The following is a 21,744-nucleotide window of genomic DNA, read 5'->3' on the forward strand; positions in this document are numbered from 1 at the left end:
CTACACATACGTCTTTGGATTACAGTCATTTTTGAGTATAATTTTAGTTTTATCATTTTTGGTTTCATATTATATGCTGTTGTTTTGTTTTTTGTGAATAAGATATTTCGCAATAAGCCAAACATATCTACATAGAATAAATATTATACGCTATGAACGGAATGGCATATATGTACATATATTTAAAAATTTTAGTATTTTAACATTTTAAAATTATCATTAAAGAAATCACAACTTTTACGCACATATCTGCATACCCTCCCGGAAATTAATTCAATATCTGTACATTGTCCGACCAAATTCATTAAATTCATGACTGGGAGTAGAATGGGTTGCAACGCACTGCAAGAACATCGAATTTACGACTTCGTTTGGGAATGCTGCCGCACTGATGGGATTTAAATCCGAATCATTCCGAAAACGTATAACCGACGCACATATAACGTAAACTAAACGTTCTCTGCTACTGTCGGAGCAACAACGGTGCCGTTTGTCAAGCAAATCGACAAAACTTTTTGGTTTCGGTTTATGGCATAGAGTTCTGCTATACTTTTAGATACATTCTCTAAAACATATATATATTTCTATCATATATGGCATGCAAAATATAAAAAAGATAAGGAGAATATGCCCGAATGTCCGAATGGCATAAACGAGCTTTTTTTGTATATTACATAACAAAAATGCTGAAATTCGTTTTTGGTCAGACACTAATTTTATACGGGATCGTGTCATTATTCTGTTTTACAAAATTGTGGATGACAAAATTCTGTAAATTGCAAAAAAATTCTGCTTTTTAAAATTCTGCTTTCTAAAATTCTGCTTTTCAAAATTCTGCTTTCTAAAATTCTGCTTTTTAAAATTGTGCTTTCTAAAATTCTGCTTTTTCAAAATTCTGCATGTTTAATGCGAAAAATTCTGCTTTATTCAAGTTTTGTGATTTTCGTCATACAAGAAGTAACAAAATAAACATTTAATTCATAAATATACACATAGGTATGTTTAAGCGATAACAATATTTTAGTTTAGCCAATTCCAATATTTTTTGCAATTCTTTTTAAATATGTAATAATTCTTCGCAGCTGTTCGTTTTTTTTTTAGAAGAGTTCTACGCAAAAATACGGTGGATTGCGTAGCCGGAGTTGGACTGATGAGGGTTATTTTTTTAAGGGGGGAAGCTGGTCTAGAATTTTGAAAAAATCGAAAAATTTTTTTTTGTCTTAAAAGGTGCTTTAGGGTCTTAGAAATAATATACCAAATGAGGGATGCCAGCAAAAATGTCTAAATGCCCAAATTTTTCATTCGACGGCAGTGCCTCGCAGGTATGCCCCGAACGCTGTTTACAACTTTAAACGCGTTTTTCTCGAAATCACTTTTTTTAAACTGGCCGAAGACATAACTCGAACAAATCTTTACCGATTCTTACGAAATTTTGACAATACATTCGAAATACCTTTCTCCGGAGACGTACGTAGGATTTTTTATTTATATTACATAGTTTTTTTTTAATCAACAATTTTATGTCGTTCTTTATAGTGAAAATTGTAACTTTTTGTTCAAACGTGCACCATTTCGCGAAAAAACAAAATATCGAAAAAATCCTACGTACGTCTCTTTCTGTTGTTATATAGAAACTAAAAAAATTTTATTTTTTGATCCAGGACAAAAATTAAGGAGTTTACGTCTTCGGCAATGGACCCACTAGAAAAAAGGCGCCTTAGGAGAACTGCTGGACAGCGGCCATTTTGAAATTAATTCAGACGAAAAATTTTGTATTTGTACCATGAAAGCTATATTATTAAACCTATTTCACAGATTTTCGATTGATTCCTTTGTTGAGTCAAAATAAATTCATAAAATATGCCCATTTTTTGCGCTCTAGACCAGCTTCCCCCCTTAAAGCGTGGCCGAAGGCCGCCCACGCGAAAAGAAGTTCTACGCAAAAATACTGTGGATTCTATCGAAACTGAAGAAAAAATTATTATTATTATTTTTCATTTAATATCTCGAATAATAATAAAAAAAAATAATAATAATAAATTAAATAATTACATTACCTCTTTAACATTGTATTTTAATACAGAATTTTGTAATACAGAATTTTGAAAGCAGAATTTTAGAAAGCAGAATTTTAAAAAAGCAGAATTTTAAAAAAGCAGAATTTTAAAAAGCAGAATTTTGTTTTTAGAATTTTGTACAGACAGAATTTCGACAGCAGCCCATTTTATACTACATAGTTGTTGTTTTTTTTTTTAATAATTGGCAAGAAAAATTGATACAAGATTACTTAGCAGTATACATGTGTATGTAAGTATGTAATATGTGTAAGCAGTTATATATTAGCATATAATTAAATCTTCCTAACGACGTAGCAACGGTTATTCAGAATAAAAATTTATGAGCATTAAAGTTTGTAGGATTTGATTTATCTGGTTTTCCTTCTCATATAGTTTTACATTTTCTAAAGAACCCTAATTGTACTATATACAAATTTGTTAATTTTGTTTTATATGCAATGCGTCTTTGAAGCTGCATGCAAAATTTTGTATGCGAAGTAAATTTTTATTTTTTTACTTTCCGCGTAGTTGGAATAACTATTAACTTTTCAATTAAAGCAACCTCAGTTTCATCGGTTCAAACAATAAACTTATCTTATATTAAAGTATATATTTCTCTTTTGAAGATATTATTATATAAAATAACTAAAATCTTGCCGCACAATCCAGCTCCGATGGTTTAATTTAACATTTAAAGTTATAAATAAAATACATATGTACGTATGTGTATAGAGTATGGCATGAGAGAAGATACTGTTTCCTATTTACATTCCTCCTAATTTTGCTTTCTATTTACGTATTTATATACTTTACAGCCGTATATGTAAAAAGTTAAGTTTTATTGCCATCATATTTTTGAATTTTTGCTTTGAATTTGAATTTTGCTACACTTCCAACTGCCGGAATACTCAGGTACATTAAAGCATGACCGCTTGCTTTTCTTGCTGTTTAGTCTCAAATACAATTGACCTTCCGAATTAATCGCACTTTTTTTTATTGCTTTTCCAATATTAACGCATGTATCTTTACTATGAGCATGAAATGGAAATTTTGTGAATCCACCAACAACTATCACATATTTTCGTTGGATACTAGTCAATTTTTGTTGGCATTGTGTACTCATCATTTGTGGCAATTGTGGCTTTCGCGCATTCACTACTTTTTAATTCCCCCATCCTCCTATGATCATCATGTCTTACTTCTTTAGTCGCATTTTCAGAGTTTATTACGCTAATGGAATTTCGTTTTAAACTTCGCATAACCGTAACAGGACCGGTACCAGCTGCCACTGCTGCCGCCATTTCGGCAACTAAAGATATTTCATTCAGCGGTGAATTATTTGAAACTTGTGTTAGGGAGGAAGGTGTCGTTGGTACCGATTTTGATAAGAGCTCGCGTTTACTGCGCAGGTGCGAACTAAGCAACGCTTCGTCGGTCGAGACACGTCTATCGGCGTTGATGAGCTTATTGATACGCAACTCTAAGCCGGGTTTCACTTTTTTAGCACTGAAGACCGGTGTTGGCTTGCTAAACATAATTACAGTTCCTTTGTTAAGTATGGGACACAAAAGTATTTCATGCATCGTAGCTGCAATTCGATAATTTTGCCCCTGAAAGGGATCTGATAGAGCGGCACAGAGCATATGACTGAGATTGATGCCGGTGTACTGGAAAGGAGAGAGAAGATAAGAGATTAACATGAGACAAAAGGTTAAATTACGTATTTAACTCATTTCATTTACCATTGAGAAAGTACTTAAAAAGGCAAAATGATAGAGCAGCATTGTCGCAGTGCCGATAGTAGTCCAATTGTAGTCGTGGATGTGCTCAATTTGATAGGCACCTAAAATTATTTAAGAATATTTGATAGAAGTTTCTTTTTTAGGCACGTAATTTGCAAGATAAATAAAATATGCACGAGTTGGGAAATACATTTTACATTGAGGCGAATTCATTAACGGTGATGACACTAGGCGTACAACAACATTTTGTACTTTAGAATGTCACGTCAAAGTAGAAGTTAAATAAGTGATTTATTGACGTGATAACGTCTTATAATTCGATTTAACAGGCTGCACGCACGAAAAAATGTGTCGTTACCTTGCTCATTAGTGTTACCTTGCTCATTGCCGTTACCTTGCTCATTTGTCGTCACCTTGCTCATTGCCGTTACCTTGAATGAACTGTAAGCGAAAGCGCGGAACGAACGACAAAGCAAACGAACGGCAACGTTCGACATCTTGCTCTCTCCTACTTAAGTGAGCGTATATGTGTATGTATATGCGCATATGTACATATATAAATTCACGTATTTGTATTTGCATATGCCTTCTTAATGATTATTATTAATTTGATTTACTTGAAGAATTTAAAATAAAACCAAGTTTGTTAATAATACCTGTTGTTTTAATGTTATTATTATTTTTTGACGTGATAACGTCTTATAATTCTATGTAGCCGGCTGCACGCACCAAAAAATGCGTCGTTATCTTGCTTGAACAGCATGTTATGTTATGTTATGTTATGTTATGTTATGTTATGTTATGTTATGTTATGTTATGTTATGATATGTTATGTTATGTTATGTTATGTTATGTTATGTTATGTTATGTTATGTTATGTTATGTTATGTTATGTTATGTTATGTTATGTTATGTTATGTTATGTTATGTTATGTTATGTTATGTTATGTTATGTTATGTTATGTTATGTTATGTTATGTTATGTTATGTTATGTTATGTTATGTTATGTTATGTTATGTTATGTTATGTTATGTTATGTTATGTTATGTTATGTTATGTTATGTTATGTTATGTTATGTTATGTTATGTTATGTTATGTTATGTTATGTTATGTTATGTTATGTTATGTTATGTTATGTTATGTTATGTTATGTTATGTTATGTTATGTTATGTTATGTTATGTTATGTTATGTTATGATATGTTATGTTATGTTATGTTATGTTAAAGTATATTATGTTATGTTAATGTTAACTCATTCTCTATATCCATGCAAAATATCTATCAAACAAATAAAATTAAAATTTTCTTTTGAAAAATGCAACCATTCAACCAGTATTTTCTTATGACGTTATCACGTTAAACTATCGTCAGTAAACCGACTTTACAGACAACCTATTTTTTTTAGCATTTTATACCGCCATCTTGTTTTTCCATTTTTGATTAATTCATATAAAAGTTATGACATTAATAAACAAAAAACATTTTGGTTTTTTGTATTCAGGTCACTGACGTCGATGCTACAATGCCGATTGAGAAGCCCCGCTGCGACCTTTCTGGAAGAATTGAGTATACATCCGCCATTTTAAATGATTAAAATAAAAAAAAAATTATATTATTTTAATGTATAAATAAACTGTATGCCAATTTTGAAAAAAATATTTTATATTACATTTTTTTATTTAAATTACATTTTCAATAATTTTAATGAAAATCAGGGGAAATATGGCCGTTTACAGGTATCTGCCCCCTTATTAGATTCGCCTTGAATAATACGTTTCATAATTTAATTTGAAATCCGAAAGAAAAAAAAATCAGCACCTTTAATAGATTAGCGTGGTATTTTTTTGACTTAAACTAAAAACTTGGACATCGAAGGGTCCTCTCTTTGATATGCAATATCTCTAAAACCATTTAAACTTTAAAGTTGCAATCAAACGTGAGGGCTATTTAATTTTTTTTTTTCAATAAGTAGAAACAATTTATTTTGAAAAATTCATTCTATTACCTAAAATTGTAAAAAAAGACAAAATATCAAAAAAAGTAATTAATAATAAATAAATAAAACTAAAAAAATAACTTGTACTGCAGTTATTAACTGAAGATAATAAAATACAATAAATAATTAGTACTTTGTGTGGCCTCACAGTCTTCTGGTCATGGAATGTAGTGAATATGAAATGAATACCCATATATCTTTCTCTTTTACTATTTACGTGGCGCTCACTTAACTTGGTCTCCCTGTTCATACAAAAGTGCTGAGTGGGGATAAAGTCTGTACTCTGTGGCGGTTCTTCTTCTTCTTCTTCTTATTTGGAGCAATTTTGGCCAATTTTTCAAAGCGCGTCAGTCGTTTCCCCGTCATTAGGGGGCACAAATAGAGAAATGCTGCAGTAGAGAAATTCTTACTGTATTTACGAACTAATTTAGAGCCATATAACTCCGACATAATTAGGTTTGAATTGAACTTTAACATGGGTATCCCGATGTACTGGTTATTCATGTAAAATCTTAGAAAAAGAAGTTTATTAATATATTTGGTTATTTGGTGTTTCATCATACCCGGGGTTTCGAAACTGGGCATTACCGAATCCCATTCGGCTACGGCGGTCGCCGTTTTAGCCTTCCTTATTTGTTATAATTAAAGGGGGCTATTGCGCTTTTGGTGGACCAATCAACAACAGAGAGCTTTGAGCGAGTTGTAAGCAATGACCCATTCCAGACTGAAATAAAGCCGGGGAAGTGGAGGTGGATTGGCCATACTCTTCGAAAGGATTCCACAGACATATGCAGGCAAGCACTCGATTGGAGCCCGCAAGGCAGTAGAAAAAAAGGTGCACTTGGATGAGAGCTCTCGAAAAAGAACTTAAGGCTGCAGGGAAATCTTTCAAAGAAGTCAAAGTCATCGAAAAGGATCGTGACCGTTGGAAGCGCTTTGTAGAGACCCAATGCCCCATTAGAGAGGACAGTAATTAAGAGAATATAGGTAAGTACTCACCACTTTTTAATATATACACGGGAATCAGATATAATAGGGCATGCTGAATCCAATAGGTCGCTTGCTCAAAATGAAGTGTGCGACATTCCACTTCCGGAAACAGAAACGCCAAAAAGGGACCATTTAAATTATTCATTTGTATTCTGAATAATGCTATCGTAGTTTTACTAGGTTTCGCTGCCAAAAGATAGATCTGCGAATAAACCAAAGAGGAGTAATAATTATTTTGAACTTGAATTGCTTAAACAAAGCTAACCATTACCTGCACCAAAGTTTGAATATGGCATGGATTCAGGACGTATATCATATTTTGATTTGCAAATTTAAAACCCATTTCCACACCAAATATAAAAGTCATCAATATTAATAGCATTAATCTTATGGCAGAGTGTGGCTTATTTATTTCCTTTGGCGGTGGCACTATAATCGGGTCCATACGTTTCGCTGCCCAGTATATTAAATAGATGAAGATTAGACTAAGTACTACCGATTCGATCCATCGACGGCGATTCGTCATATAATTAATGCATTCGGGGCCCGCTGTACGTGGTATTTCATCGTTGACACCAGCAATGGCCCAACTCCAATCCATAATAACGAAATTGAAGACGGTGTCCGAATGTGTGTGTTGCTTATAATGTGTTGAAATACGAAATGATTTTGGGTTCTTAAGCGCTGATTTCTAGATTCACTTGCAAATCATATCCTAAAAAAAATATTTAAATGTAATTGTACAATTATTTAGACATACATATAAAGCATTGAATAAAATGGAATATAATAATAACCTATAGGTTTTATATGTTGAAAACCTTTTCGAGTGCTGGTAACTCTACTTGACGTGCCCTATGATTGTCTTAAGGGGTTAGGGGTAGTCAGAGGCCCGAAAAAATGATGATTTTCACGAATTTTTTTTTGCTACTTAATTAATTTATTTAACAAAAATAAAAACATAGCATAAAAACATCATGTTTTAACTTGACTTCACCAAAATTTCAAAAAAAAAAATTAATAATTGCAAAAGTTATCGCTGTTTGTGTGAAGCCCGTTTTTCCAGAAGTCCCTTGCGGTGAACATCACAAGTCCTTGCAGATTCATCTAAAACCAATCGGATGAGAAAAATTATTTTTATTGATAGATAATCTCGAGCCGGATCGAAGCTTTTTTTTTTTTCGAAATGAACTAAATGGCGGCCTCAGAAAATTTTTTCCAGATTTTAGAAAAAAAACCAACAGTTAATTGTTAAAAAAAATCGAAATTTAAAAAAAAAAATCCTTCGATCAGGCACAAGTTTTTTATGTTTTTCAAAAGCTGTATAAATTTTATTGAAATCTACGTAGCGGTTTTTAAGTTACAGTGTTCACCAGTTTGAAAAACATAGTTTTGAGAAAAACGCATTTAAAGTTTTGCTATCGGCTCCGAGGCGGGCGAGCGCCCTTTGTTAATTGTTGAATAACTTGAAAAGTATTTGTCGGGTTCACTTCAAATTTTTACACAATATTTTTAAAACATTATACTTTAAGAAAATGCAAAAAAAAAAAATAGATTTTTTTGAAAATTCTGACTACCCCTAACCCCTTAAAACGGCTGCCAATGGTAAAAATGTAAATTACCCATATAGTTATATGCATGAGCGGTCAGAGAAAATGCGGATACAGGGATGAGAAAGTTTGGCTCGCTCGCGATAATTTTCTGATATGTTTAATTTGTTTTCATATCAGTTAAATGTACAGATTCAATGTTAAATATGTATGTCTTTTTTTTAAACTAATCGTTGATATATTAAAGATTTTTGATTAAAATGGTTTAAGCAATTGCAAATACCTCTAAAAGTATTTGTGTTATGATGCTCACTTCTCCAACTCACGCGTTCTCCAACGAGCCAATTAAAAACTATGTATAACCAAACTCTTCTCAATAGCAACGTGATACCTTCCCCTCTCACAGAGAGCCACATTGAACTCAACTAAATAAGTAAATAAGCGCACTCCTCTTCAAGCTCAGCTCTATAAAACACAGACAAAACTTTCGCATAGAACTTTTTATTTAATTATTTTGTTTATTAAATATTTGCGGAGTAATAGTTTTGTTACGTTAGACGGCGTTTAATAACTGCAAATGTTTAAATGTGTTAAATTAGGGGGAAAAATATGATTGAGTGAGATTCTGCCAACTTAAATTGCCTAACTGATACAATACGTTTATCGGCATCATTGGCAATATGCCAAATGTCCACTTGTTAGTCGAAGAGATGGTATTTGATTGGAGAGAGCAGTGTTTAGTATTAAATTGTGGTTTGATATCGAAGGACGATTAAACTATGCGCATACAATACAATTTTATTTTAAAAAAATATAGCCTTTTGTATGCATAAGTGGCTATGGGTATACTAGTATACAAAAGTGATGAGAATAACTTCTATAAAAAGAGTGCATTTCAAAGTAAATATATTTTTTTTAAATACGTATTTATGGGCGGCATCATCGGCCTTAAGAACCGCGCTGTTAGTTCTGGCTTCTCCAAACTGGATAAAGAGGCAAAGCGAATGGGTCAGGTGGCGAACGAGGACAAAACGAAGTACCTCCTGTCATCAAACAAACAGTCGGCGCACTTGCGTATCGGCACCCACGTCACTGTTGACAGTTATGATTTCGAGGTTGTAAAGGACTTCGTTTATTTAGGAACCAGCATTAACACCGATAACAATGTCAGCCTTGAAATCCAACGTAGAATCTTTCTTGCCAACAAGTGAAGATTTATGGGCGTAAAGTACCTCTGTTTATGGAAGAACATCAAGACGCACAACAAAAAATGGGAGGAGGAGCTCGGCCAAACAGTCAATGAAAGGATGTAAGCGCCAATTATGAATATACATATATACATGGTGGCACAAAATTAATCATCCGATTTTGTTTTTTGTTTTTCAATAACTTTCTTACTAAATAAAAATAAATAAAAATAAGTGTTTTTGACTGATGGAAATCTTAGTTTTTACCCGTACTACATTACTAATATAGTATATTTGTATACTGCAGCTGCTTGGTACGACACCATTTGCAAAAACTCTAAATCTTCCTATAGGGTGATTAATTTTGTGCCACTTTGTACATTTCTTATCGTAAACAGAACAAAAAAATTGGCGTTTGTTAACCAGGTAACATTTATGTTAAAGTAACAGAATGTAGTGTTAGGCAGGATTTTTGGTAGCGTCTTTCCAAGGTTATGGACCAAATTTTATTAGCTAGCCAATAATCACAGGTTTGCGTGATTTTATTGATATTTTCTTTAATATAAAAAATGCCAGAATGGCATCGACGAAACCAAAATTAAGCTAATTAGCTGTTACAGTATCGGCACCATAAAAATCATTCACGAGTTCAGCGGCCTGGCTTGCATTTTCGCCTTTATAAGAAAAAAACTGTAAAATGTACCAAATGTTCTCTTTGTTGACTTCCATTGTTAACACCCTGTAACTCCCAACTGAATGAAACAAACAAAAAACAGCAACATTTTTTTAGTGTCAAATGTCACCTTCACAACGAGCATAAGTTTTAAATTATTTGATCGAGACTTTACGAGATATCGATCACTGCAGAAATCTACCGAGAAAATGATGGATTGCTTTTTCCCGAATAATATATTCTCTAAAGTACAGTTAACAATTTCCGAAATGCTATTGGAAAAGGTGTACGGTTGGGAGAATACAGAAAGTTGCTCATATCGCAATGAATTTGACAGAATCAGCTGTTGAGCTGATTTAATTGTAAAATTTTGCTTACATTTTTTGCTTTTTATTACTTTTTTATTTCCTAACTTTTAATTTTTATGTACAAATCTGCGCTACTGTGTCGCTCTCTTTTCAGTTCACTCACACAACTCATCTACTCTTAGGGCGCGGTAAAGTTAAGCGTATTTCACTACTTCAATCAGCGAAATCTTGCATTCTAAAATGTTTGCAAAATATGAAGAAACAATCGAATTAATACACGCCCTGTGAAACCGCAAAAAGGGGCGCGGGGCAATTTATATCAAAATTCATCAGTTATTTATAAGGAAAAGGCTAAAACGCGAACTAGTAATGGTCCTAAATAGATCAGTTCAGAATTAATAATTTTCCCCGCAGGGTAATTTCCCCCAGTCAAATGTACTTATGTATGCATACATATCCATATGCACAATGTATAAGTATATGAATGCACAGATTTAGAGGCAAGCTAACTAAAATTATTGCTGTCGCGCTTTTTGCGAACATGGCGCTATTATAGGGCTTTGTTGTTGTTGAAAAAACGATTAGGGTGTTCACAAGGGTAAGTGCCACATTGTTGTGTGTGGTAAACCTTAAACGTCTAAAAATATATTCAGGGGGTTCCGCAAGGGGCCGCCCAAATCATATCATAGGTTTTCACGTGGTTAAAAATGTTTGGTTTCAAGTCCGCTAAACAATTATTTAAGCTTTAAGCAACACACAAAAGGCTATGCAACACTTACAACACCTTGTGAACCACCTATGTACATATTGATATTAGATCCGTTTTACATGCCCAAGCACCTGCGAAATTTTTTTTTATTATTTTTTGTAGTTTTTGTTTACTTTTTCCACGCTTAAAATTGTATTGAATTAAATTTTTGTTGGTTCTTTGTTTACTTCATGTCAAATGCAAAAACAAGAGATGCCAGAAGTAAGCAAAGAAACTTAAAACTACCAGACGGTACGAGCTATAAGCACTTGTTTATTCAGTTCTCAACACCTTCTCATTTGTAAGCGAACAAGGTGGCGCTAAATTAATCATCCAATGTTTTTTGAATAAACAAATAAAAAATATAAAATAAAAATGTAAAAAAAAATAATAAATATAAAATAAAAATGTAAAAAAAATAAAAAATAAATTTTGAAATAAAAAGTTAAAATACAAAAATAAATAAAAAAATACCAGTCTAACGGTTAGACGCGATAGAAGTGAAACCTTCCGTAAAACAAACTGAGAGAGAATAAGACGAAAGCAGCATTAGGAGCGGGATAATTATAGGTTCATTAAAATATTGCTATAAAGTTCATATTTTATTTTCTTCATTTTATTATTATTCATCCTCAATGTTTTCAATTTCAACGAATGATACGAGTGGCTTATGATAGCTAAAATATGATACAAATGCTTTGGTTTCGATGTTGTCAACATATCTTTGGAAATACCGTGTCAATGGTTGTTTTTGATCGTGTTGTCGATGCAGTGCGATTGTTACACATTTTTAAATTGAATGTTGTATTGAGAACGTCAATTAAAGGAACCGCTGTGTCCAATGCAAAATTTACGTTAAAATCGCCACTTAAAATCATTGGAACTTTATTGTAATCTTTTCTAAGTATCCGCGATACTTCTGGTATATACTTTATTAAATTTTCGTGAATGAATTCCGTGATGCTATTTATTGATTTTTTTTTCTGTCGATATTCACGACACTTTTCTGCATTATTTTTCGGCATAATTGCGGTAAATATTTAAAAATGAAAATATTTACGAATATAAAAATACACACGCGGTTGCTATTGTGAGCGTCCCCAGCAAAACCTGCGTGACCGAAACTCTAACACAATTACATTTTTTTGAATGTTACAAACACACATGCACGCAGGTTTTGCTGGGGCGTGACCGAAACTCTAACACAATTACACATATGCACTCGTATTTGTTTGAAAATCGACTTTTTTTTGGTTCTCCGTCACCTTTGGAAAATGTGTAAACAGTAAGCAAACTTTATTCATATATTTTTCCTCATTTTTGCATCAGTAAAATTAAACAAACGCCGTAGCCGAATGGGTTGGTGCGTGACTACTATTCAGAATTCACAGAGAGAACGTCAGTTCGAATCTCGGTGAAAACACCAAAATTAAGGAAAACTATTTTTCTAATAGCGCTCACCCCTCAGCAGGCAATGGCAAAACACCGAGTGTATTTCTGCCATGAAAAAAAGCTCCTCATAAACATATCATAAAATAAAATAAAATAACTGTATAAAAAATTTTTTTTTCTTGTGATTCGAACCAAGGATTTTGGATCGAAAGCTCACATTGCTAGCCGCTCGGCTATCGCGCCATGCTGTCGCCGCTGGCCTAAAAGTTATTTAGTTCGTCGCTACGTGTATATGTAATATTCGTAGCCAAGAGTGTCGCTTTTTTCGTTTCACTTTTTCTCAAATCACTCCCAACGATTCTAAAGAAGTTTTCACTTCAAAATATTTTGAACGATGGAAATCTTCATTTTGATCTTTACGCGCTCCCTAGCTTGTCTTTTTGTATAGGGTGGGCCAAGTAAAATTTGCTTTTTGAATCGGCTATAAAAAAAAACGAATCAATATTTTTTCAAACTTTTTTTTTTATTTTCAAGGTTGAACATTGCGATTATGAATGAAAAATAATATCGTTCAAATGACTGCCACGACTGGCTTTACAGCAGGCCATTCGATCAACCCGATTTTTAAGCACATTTTCGATTGTTTGGGCTCCAATTTCATGAATGGCAACTTCGATTTCGTGTTTTAAAGCATCAATCGTCTCTGGATGGTTCGCATAGCATTTCTCCTTAACGGCTCCTCACAAAAAATGGTCCAACGGGCTTAAATCACAGCTCCGAGGCGGCCAATTGATATCGGAATTTCGGCTGATTGTTCGTTTTTCAAAAACGGTAGCCAAAAGTTCGAGTGTAACTTTGGCAGTGTGACAAGTTGCACCGTTCTGTTGAAATCAAATGTCGTCCATGTCATCCTCTTCAATTTTTGGAAACAAAAACTCGTTGAGCATGTCACGGTAACGCTTGCTATTTACTGTAAACGCGGAAGAAGAAGAAGACTCACCACTTTGGAAATATGTTTTCAATATTTCCCAATTTTGTTCAAGCGTATAGCGTCCCATTTCGTAAATGTCAAACCTTTAAGTAAATTATGAACACATTTGACATGTCATTTGTGTTACCATTCTTAAAAAAATAGGTGGTTCAAAAAGCAAACGCTATATGGCCCACCCTGTATATCGATATAATGCAGCTGTCTAGTACACAGGTGCCAAATGTGATTGACGTACAAGCCATTTGTAGAAGTTATTAATTTATAACTAATTCTGCGCCACCTTGTATATGTAGACTTCAATTCACGACTTGAACCGTGTAATCGCCGATTTGTGGATAATAACTGATTCGAGGTATGAATTGCAACAAAAATGCTATTTATTTATTCAGTTACAGGCATGTATGTATGTAAATAATAAAGTTGTATTTCTTTATACACCCATATGCATGCACGCCTTTATTCATTAAATTTATAAAAATACTTCACAAAGCCTTTACCAATCCAATTTGCCCAGTGCTTCAATGCTTGCTGTTTCGATTTTTCAATGTGTCTTACGCACACATAAAACCACTGTGTGGTATACATAGTTGTTGCTGTACTTGCTACCGGCCATCACGGAAGAACACAAACGGTTGCACGAATGTCATATTTTTGCGGAGAATCGATATTTGGATTTTATTTATTTATTTTTATTTTTTATTTTACTATGCGAAAATCTTTCACTTGCTTGCACTACGCGCAATCACAGCACAAAATACAACAAAATAATCACAACTTTGGTTTAAAAATTAATTTCCTAAACGATTTTATCATTCGCATGCAACTGTGTTCTTGTAATTTTTGATATCCAGACTTAAATTGTGTGTACATATGTATGTATATAAATAACACAATTTTAAGTCACTTCGTGGACATCCGCAATAACGGTATCTAGACTACTGTTGCAATTTTAACCAGTGACTGCCGCACTGTATGGCAAATTATTTGCTTGCCCGGTCAGTGTATCCTGTCATTCCGATTACATCGTTGTGTACTCACAACGGCACTCTTTAGGCGAATGCATTTTTGCTCTCTTGAGCCATTTCCTCTTACAATTATTCGTAATTTGGTGTGAATGCGCACGTTTGCATTTTCATTGTCAATGCCGTTATAGGGCGCTCATTTTGCGACTGAACATACATTATTTCATTTCATTTACATATATATACAGATATATGTGCGTAGTTACCAAAATATCCAAATACCATAATTAGAACTTTTTCGTAACTTGCTTTGAGATTTCTTATGTGTTTTGCTTCTCTTTGTAAAATATAAAAAATGCTCATTGGGTCCTGTGTGTATTCTCGTAAGGTATGTATGTATGTATGTATGTAGAAATGTGTGCATGAACATATGCACATACTTGCATATAATTAATATAGACGCATAAACGCGTTAATTTGAATGGGTGGTTGAGCTTCCCACAGTCAGTTTCAATTGGTGGTTGAGTGCGATTCAGTTGCATACATATTTTTGTTTAGTATATTTTTAGGCATCCCTTAACCCTTAAAGAGCATGCGAAAGAAAGTTTATTTGCAGGCAAAAACTGTTGCCGCGGTTCTTACGAGGTAGTCGATGGTCTTCGTCTGCAATGGATGGTGGTTAGACTCTTATAACGGCATTCGGTGGTCGGGAGTTTAGGAAGGTGGTGAGAGTCTGTTGATGAATGTAGTTTAATGCCTGCCCAAATACTGTCCGATCCAGTAGTTGCAGACGCGTTTGTTTCTGGATTTCGTCGGTGTAGTTGAAGAGATGTCTCCTGACTCACCTGGGAGGTGGCTCAGGCATTGGCAAATGAATTCCTGCAGAGTTACTTTCTGAGCATTTTTTGTAGACTTTTCTACTTTAGCGACGGCGGATACTTAACTTAGAGAGCTTCTTCATGAGGACAGCGCGCTTTGTATGGATGCAAAATATTCCTCATTATACCAATTATTTTTCGTACTCACTAATAGCGAAATACTTCTTCAGCGGTGACAGAGAAGGCCAAAAAACGAAGGTGCATTCACGGTTTGTTGCGCTACCAAAACTTACGAAGGTAATTCAACACATAAAACCTACCAAGTGGCTGGATTAAAGGATTAAAAATCGGCGAGTGGGAATGGCAGTCTATTGACGAATCTGTTGTTCGTTGTCTTTTCAATTTAAAGCACAATTATTTTGCCTTTCGAGTCTTTCGGACTGCCTCTGAGCATCCTTATAGATCTTATAGATCGTATTTTGGGACCAGGCGAATTTTGTCAGCCAAAATCACAAGGCGTATTTTAAAAATTGTATAATTTTGGTGTTTTATGCTCGGAGATTCGAATCACTTCCGCACTACGCACTTCCAAATGCTAGTCACGTATAGTCACGCACCAACCCATGTGCCCACGGCGGCCGTAAATCACCTTCAAAAATATACTTTTGGTCACCTTGTCCTTCTCTTTCGCCATGGGTTTTAGTAACCGTCGGATAAAAGGTAAAAGAAGAAAGTATTCACTAAGAAATACAGACACTGAAAGAGCTTAACAGATTTGTATTGACAACCTTCCAATCACATCAATGTGTTGACCTTGGAAAAATATTAAAGTTCAACGAACAAGTAGACAAGCTCACAAGCAGAGTTCGCCTGGATGTGCATAGTTAAAAGGGCACTTTACAGTCTTCAATACATTGGTGGTACATACTAGAATGATTATTTAATTACAGCTTTTATGCAAGTTTCTAATACTTTATTTTTTATGTTTTATATAAATATTTACTTAACTTTTTTAAGATTAGTTGCAAGCTATTTAATAATCTATATGATTTCATGAGTCTCCAAAAGGCTAAATACAGAGCTGTATTGAACTGATGATCATAACAATGAAGCAATAAATTAATTAACACCAAAACTCATATCAAATGGAAATTAAATACTTTCTCAAAACCCGAAATATGTACTAACAATTTTTACTTCTAATGGTTTTATGACAATTTTTCATTTTCACCTTTTTATATAAATAATTTCAGATCAGAAATATTGTTTTTCACACTATTTATACCTACATATATTTGTATGCTTGTATATACATACCTAATTTTCCTATTGCTAATTAATCTTTAATATGCATCTACTGGTTAACCACACACACAAATATGAACACTCTGCACCTCGTGTAATAAATAGCACACACAACAATAAATGCAATGGCTCGTCTTCGGTTGTCGCGCACTTTCAGCGAACAGAGACAAATTTTTGTAAACAAAGTACGACCGAAGCCACTCACTGACTGACTGAAAGCAATGAAATTTTCCAATTAGGTCGACGGTCATGAAACGACATAAAAAAGAGAACACCTTAAAACAAAGTGGACAGTGGACATTCAAAACAGAGAATATGTGGCACAAAACAGAAAAATACATATTTAAATAATAATAAATCTTCTAACAAAATCAAAACAAACGAAATTGATGCACGTTTGCACGGTCGCTAATGTTATTTGTGTTTGCCGGCTGGCCACCTGCAAGCATGATTACACGCCCAACCTATGCAAGCACCGACGAATAAACACGAGTACTCTCTCCAGTTGACAGGTAGGGGTAATTCCTCTACCATATGTTTTTGTTGTGTTTACGTTTACTTCTACATATTTTGTTATGTTGAAAAGTTTCTAACTACATACATACATACATATGTATATTATATATATAGGAATACCAATTATTTATCGCTGAAAGCTCTGAAGAGAAGCAGAGAGCGATTGCTTAGTAGTTGAAAAAATTAAATAATGTGCATATGTTGCGTCGTCGAATTGTGTTAAAACAGCTGTTGAATTCTCAAAGTGAATAAATGTAAATATGTTACAAATTTTTTAAGCTTCTATCATATTCAGAAACAGTTTTTTCTTTCATTTGTAAAGGAATATTTCCAAAAAAATGTTACAAATGGTTTTGTTCCCCTTCAAAGTTACTCATTCGTACTGGTGCATAACTTATGTTTTTCCTGCATATCATGCGGGATATTTTATGCCACCATGGCGTATGAGTTACATATATTTGAACAAACTGTATAATCACATATATCTATACTTATTTATACATATTTATGTATGTAGTCATCGCTTTGTAGGTTTTCCCTTTTGTAAGTTTTTCACGGGAACTCAACCGGAAAAAATGTATTCACATAATATTTTGTACATAAATATAGAATGTCGTCTTAAAACGGCCTATTTTCAAATTTTTAAGTTTTGATGTTTTTATTATAGTATAATAAATTCGATAACTTGCAATTTTCGTTGAGACTTAGACATAGTTGGGCTCAATTTCATGAATGGGGTTTCAAATCTTATCTTTGAGTTGATGAACTGTTATTGGTTATTGTTCTACTCTTCTACTTAAGAAAACTCTAATGAAATAAATCGTCGCAGTTTTGTTAAAAAAGCAGAAAATACAGCTGGGAACGATGGAAACTACGTCCCAATACCAGACCATGACGAAGTAAGAAGAGTAGCTGTAAATGTAATTGTAACTGCATAATCATATTTTGTAATATTACTTAGAAACGACTAGCAAGCGAACGGTGTAACGGCATATGAATAACGCGCACTGTGCTTTGACCAGCACGAAAAGGCTTGGCTTCCCCATCACTGCTGATTAATAATTTCTAGATGGCTAATAATTGCTTTTTGGACTGTACATACCCTTTGACCAGAAAGTACAGGGAATGTTTAATTTAAACGAACCGCGCCCGAGGGAACCGGTCCATATGTTTTTCTTATGTTGGTAGGACTGTAAGACACACATCTGTCACTATTTATCCGTTTTGAAGCGTTTGAGAGATGCTGTACGTCGCAAACGGCCGAAAATGTGGGCAAACAATTCTTGGATTTTGCATGATCATAACACGCCATCGCACCGATCCCAAATTGTGCTGTATTCTTTATGATACAACCTTTGAAAGTTTCTTAATATGCTCCTGCTGGTAGCAGCAGAAGTGGAGAAAGAATTTGGGCTTGGAATTGACCTCAACATGTCTAAGAATTAAAAACTTGTTGTTGTTGTTTTAACAGCATAGGTAGCCCTGTCTGTGTAAGTATATCATCGGTCGTCTTCGTCTAGCTCATCTAGGGGTAGGCCCAGGAAACATGCTGTTTCGACAGGTTGGGTCCAGAGGGAGAGGGGGGTTAGATGAGTCGGTTTGAGGGGGCATGTGAAGAGGTTGTTAGTGTCGTGCGGGGTACCTTCACATGCCGGACATGTGTTTGGTATGTCGGGGTCGATTCTGGATATGTAGGAGTTTAACCTGCTACAGTATCCAGAACGTAATTGTGCCAATGTTACACGAGTCTCACGGGGAAGCTGGAGCTCTTCATCTGCAATAGGTGGTGGTTGGACTCCGATTACGGCATTCACAGGACGGGAGTTCATGAAGGTGGTAACGGTCTCCCGGTGAATGTCGTTTATAGACTGTCTAAATACTGTCCGGTCCAATAGGTTACGGTCAGTCTTGTCCTGGATTTCGCCAGCGTAGTCAAGGAGGTGTCTCCTGACGTGCCTGGGAGGCGGCTCCGGCTCAAGCAGGTGTCTGCAGGGATGAGACCTACGGTAGCATCCGAGCAGGAACTGCTTGCTGAGCAATTTGTTGTGCTCCACAACTGGGAGCATTTGTGCCTCGTTGTGAAGGTGTTGGATGGGTGACATCAGGAGGCACCCGGTCGCTGTCCGAATGGCAGTATTTTGACAGATCTGTAGCTTTGTCCACTGCGAATCACTAGTTCCAGTCGACCAGACAGGCGCAGCATAGTTTAGAACCGGCCGGCCAATTGCCTTAAATGTCGAAAGCAACAGTTCTTTGTCTTTGCCTCAAGTGCTGCCGGCCATGTATGTTTGTGTTTACTTTTAAAGAATGTGGCCGAATTGTTCGCAGCTGAAACGAATATTCGATGAAATTAGTTAGAAATTAGAAATTAGATAAATAACAGATATTGACACAAAAAAAATTATGATTCGCATTTTTATATGAAATACTGTTTTATTTCCTATATTTAAATGGATATTTGTACTAATGATATGTAGATATAGACGCCTTATAAATAAGCTCGTTAGTTCGAAGGTACATTGAATGAAAGTTCAGAGGAAGGCTAAATGTGAATGCCTTTTTCACTTAGGCCCGCTGACAATTAATTATTTGTTGGCTGTTTAAATTAGGTAAAATTACGCCTTGGCTCTTTGACAGTTCGCATACCGCATAGTTTAAACCAAAATTTACCGGAATTGCGTCGAGCTTTGGCCGACAATTCTTAAAATTTCAAAAATTTATTCACTTTTACTTCTATCAAATTTTTTTAATACTGGTACCAAAGCCCAAATTTTTTCAAAATATTTTAAAATATCTGCTCCTCCATAAAGTGTGGGTAATGGGCAATTGTTTAATACTGAACGTCAGCTCTACACCGGAAGATGTTGCTGCTAGCAAGGGGAAAATGACGATAAGCTATTGTTTTAAAAATTATTAAATAACTACAAGTCCGCATATCGCAAGAACTGCATTATTTTTGCTAAATATGTCTTAACAGCATTTCAGTTATTAATTGGCTGGTATCAGATTGTTCACCTGCAACGGGCATTCAAGTAGCACTTCCAGTGTTTGACGCTTGTCTCATAAACGGTCCCATTGTAAGAAAACATGCTCTGCATCTTCGATCGTGTTGGAGCTGTGTGGGTAGTAGGCGTGTCTGACAGCTTGAACGGTGGGCAGAAAGCATACGTGACCGCTGATAAGCTCCGTTAGATAAAAATTAATGCCGCTGTCTTTGCTGCTCACCTATGTTGCAGTTGCAATTTCAGGTATACGCCAAGGGGTCCAACACCTGTTGACTGATGGCTGAAGACGTTCGGTAGCTTTCTTCTCTTTTGATGGGTTTGCTCCCTGCCTACCATAGAGATAATTCATTTCTGGTGCATGAACATATGTCCATAGGGAGTTTTCGAGCGATAACGCAACTCGCGTCGTCAGAGATGGTCCTGAATGCGCAAGAGACTCTCAGTGAATTTCGTTGTAACACCTGTGATATGTGTCGTACGTTAGATGGTTTAGCTCCCGCCCAAATGGAAGCAGCATAAAGAACAACATCATCCACCACCTTTGACAGGAAGAGTCGTGTTGCACCTTGTACACTTAGTGCAGCCGCTTTTGAGCTCACAGTAGTTAGATGCGGCTTAAAGCTGAGTCGTGCATCAATCAAGACACCCAGTTACCTAATTGCCTCTTGCTACAGTATTTCATGACCGCCAATCCGCAATTTCATCTGCTTCCTCTTTTTGTGTGCAGTAACGAGGACCGCTTCCGTTTTCTGCGCTGCCTACTTAAGTCCCACATCATATAGCCAATGTTGTACTCTTACTGCTGCTTCATTACATTTCTCCTGCAGATTATCTAACCTCTTATCTCTCACATATCTCTCACTCTGGCAATTGTATCCTTCAACGTACATAGTATTCCACAGTGTAGGTCTTAGGACTGATCCTTGAGGAACGCCAACGGACCTCAGAAATCGTTTTAGAGGTATGGTTCCTTCGGCAAAATTTCTTATTCTGATCCCTAGAATATGATTTTCACAGAGCAATGGGCGACTTTTTTGCCTTCCCACAAATCGACCCGGCCTAATGTACAGTAACCTTGAACAGGCAGCTGCGGTTGTCGAGCATTTAGAAACATATATTTACATACATATATGGGTGCAAACATATTTACGGAGCCGCGGGCACTCGACTTGACAAAAATTGAATATTGGCAAATAATTCTACGCGAAATATTCCAATATTGACTATTTTCGAATTGTCGAGAAAATTAGCATATGGGCGGCTCGTTTTATGAATGAAAGTACTTGCTCTTAGAACTATGAGCTCGAATTTATAAATCAATTTTTTGATGATGAGTTTTTGTTGCACAGTACAATACTTGAAACTGTTCGGCGTCGCCGCGACTGTTCAGCGCTATGGCAACTAGGATGATGGCCGCTACGCCTGCGCCTATTAATGCATTTTGTTCTTGTAGTCGCTAGGCATAGAATTTTAGCTTTGGACGACATACGCATTTACAGGA

General features: G+C 35.2%; 1 protein-coding gene across 2 annotated transcripts; it reads right to left on the minus strand.

Annotated features, from left to right (window-relative positions):
* Positions 1 to 1,882: 1,882 nt before the first annotated feature.
* LOC129244773 (transmembrane protein 164) lies at positions 1,883 to 16,920 on the minus strand. 2 transcript variants are annotated; one of them, XM_054882604.1, is made up of 5 exons: positions 16,735 to 16,920; positions 7,060 to 7,503; positions 6,798 to 6,990; positions 3,800 to 3,900; positions 1,883 to 3,724 (listed from the first exon to the last, which is right to left on the minus strand). In XM_054882604.1, the coding sequence occupies exons 2-5, from the start codon at positions 7,387 to 7,389 to the stop codon at positions 3,149 to 3,151; spliced, it is 1,200 nt and encodes a 399-aa protein (XP_054738579.1). In that variant the 5' UTR covers positions 7,390 to 7,503; positions 16,735 to 16,920; the 3' UTR covers positions 1,883 to 3,148. The 2 variants fall into 2 exon arrangements, with proteins under 2 accessions (XP_054738579.1, XP_054738580.1); XM_054882605.1 differs by lacking the exon at positions 16,735 to 16,920 and adding an exon at positions 14,135 to 14,752.
* Between the last annotated feature and the right edge of the window lie 4,824 nt (positions 16,921 to 21,744).

The sequence above is a fragment of the Anastrepha obliqua genome, chromosome 4, assembly GCF_027943255.1.
Source record: "Anastrepha obliqua isolate idAnaObli1 chromosome 4, idAnaObli1_1.0, whole genome shotgun sequence".
Lineage (NCBI taxonomy): Eukaryota > Metazoa > Arthropoda > Insecta > Diptera > Tephritidae > Anastrepha > Anastrepha obliqua.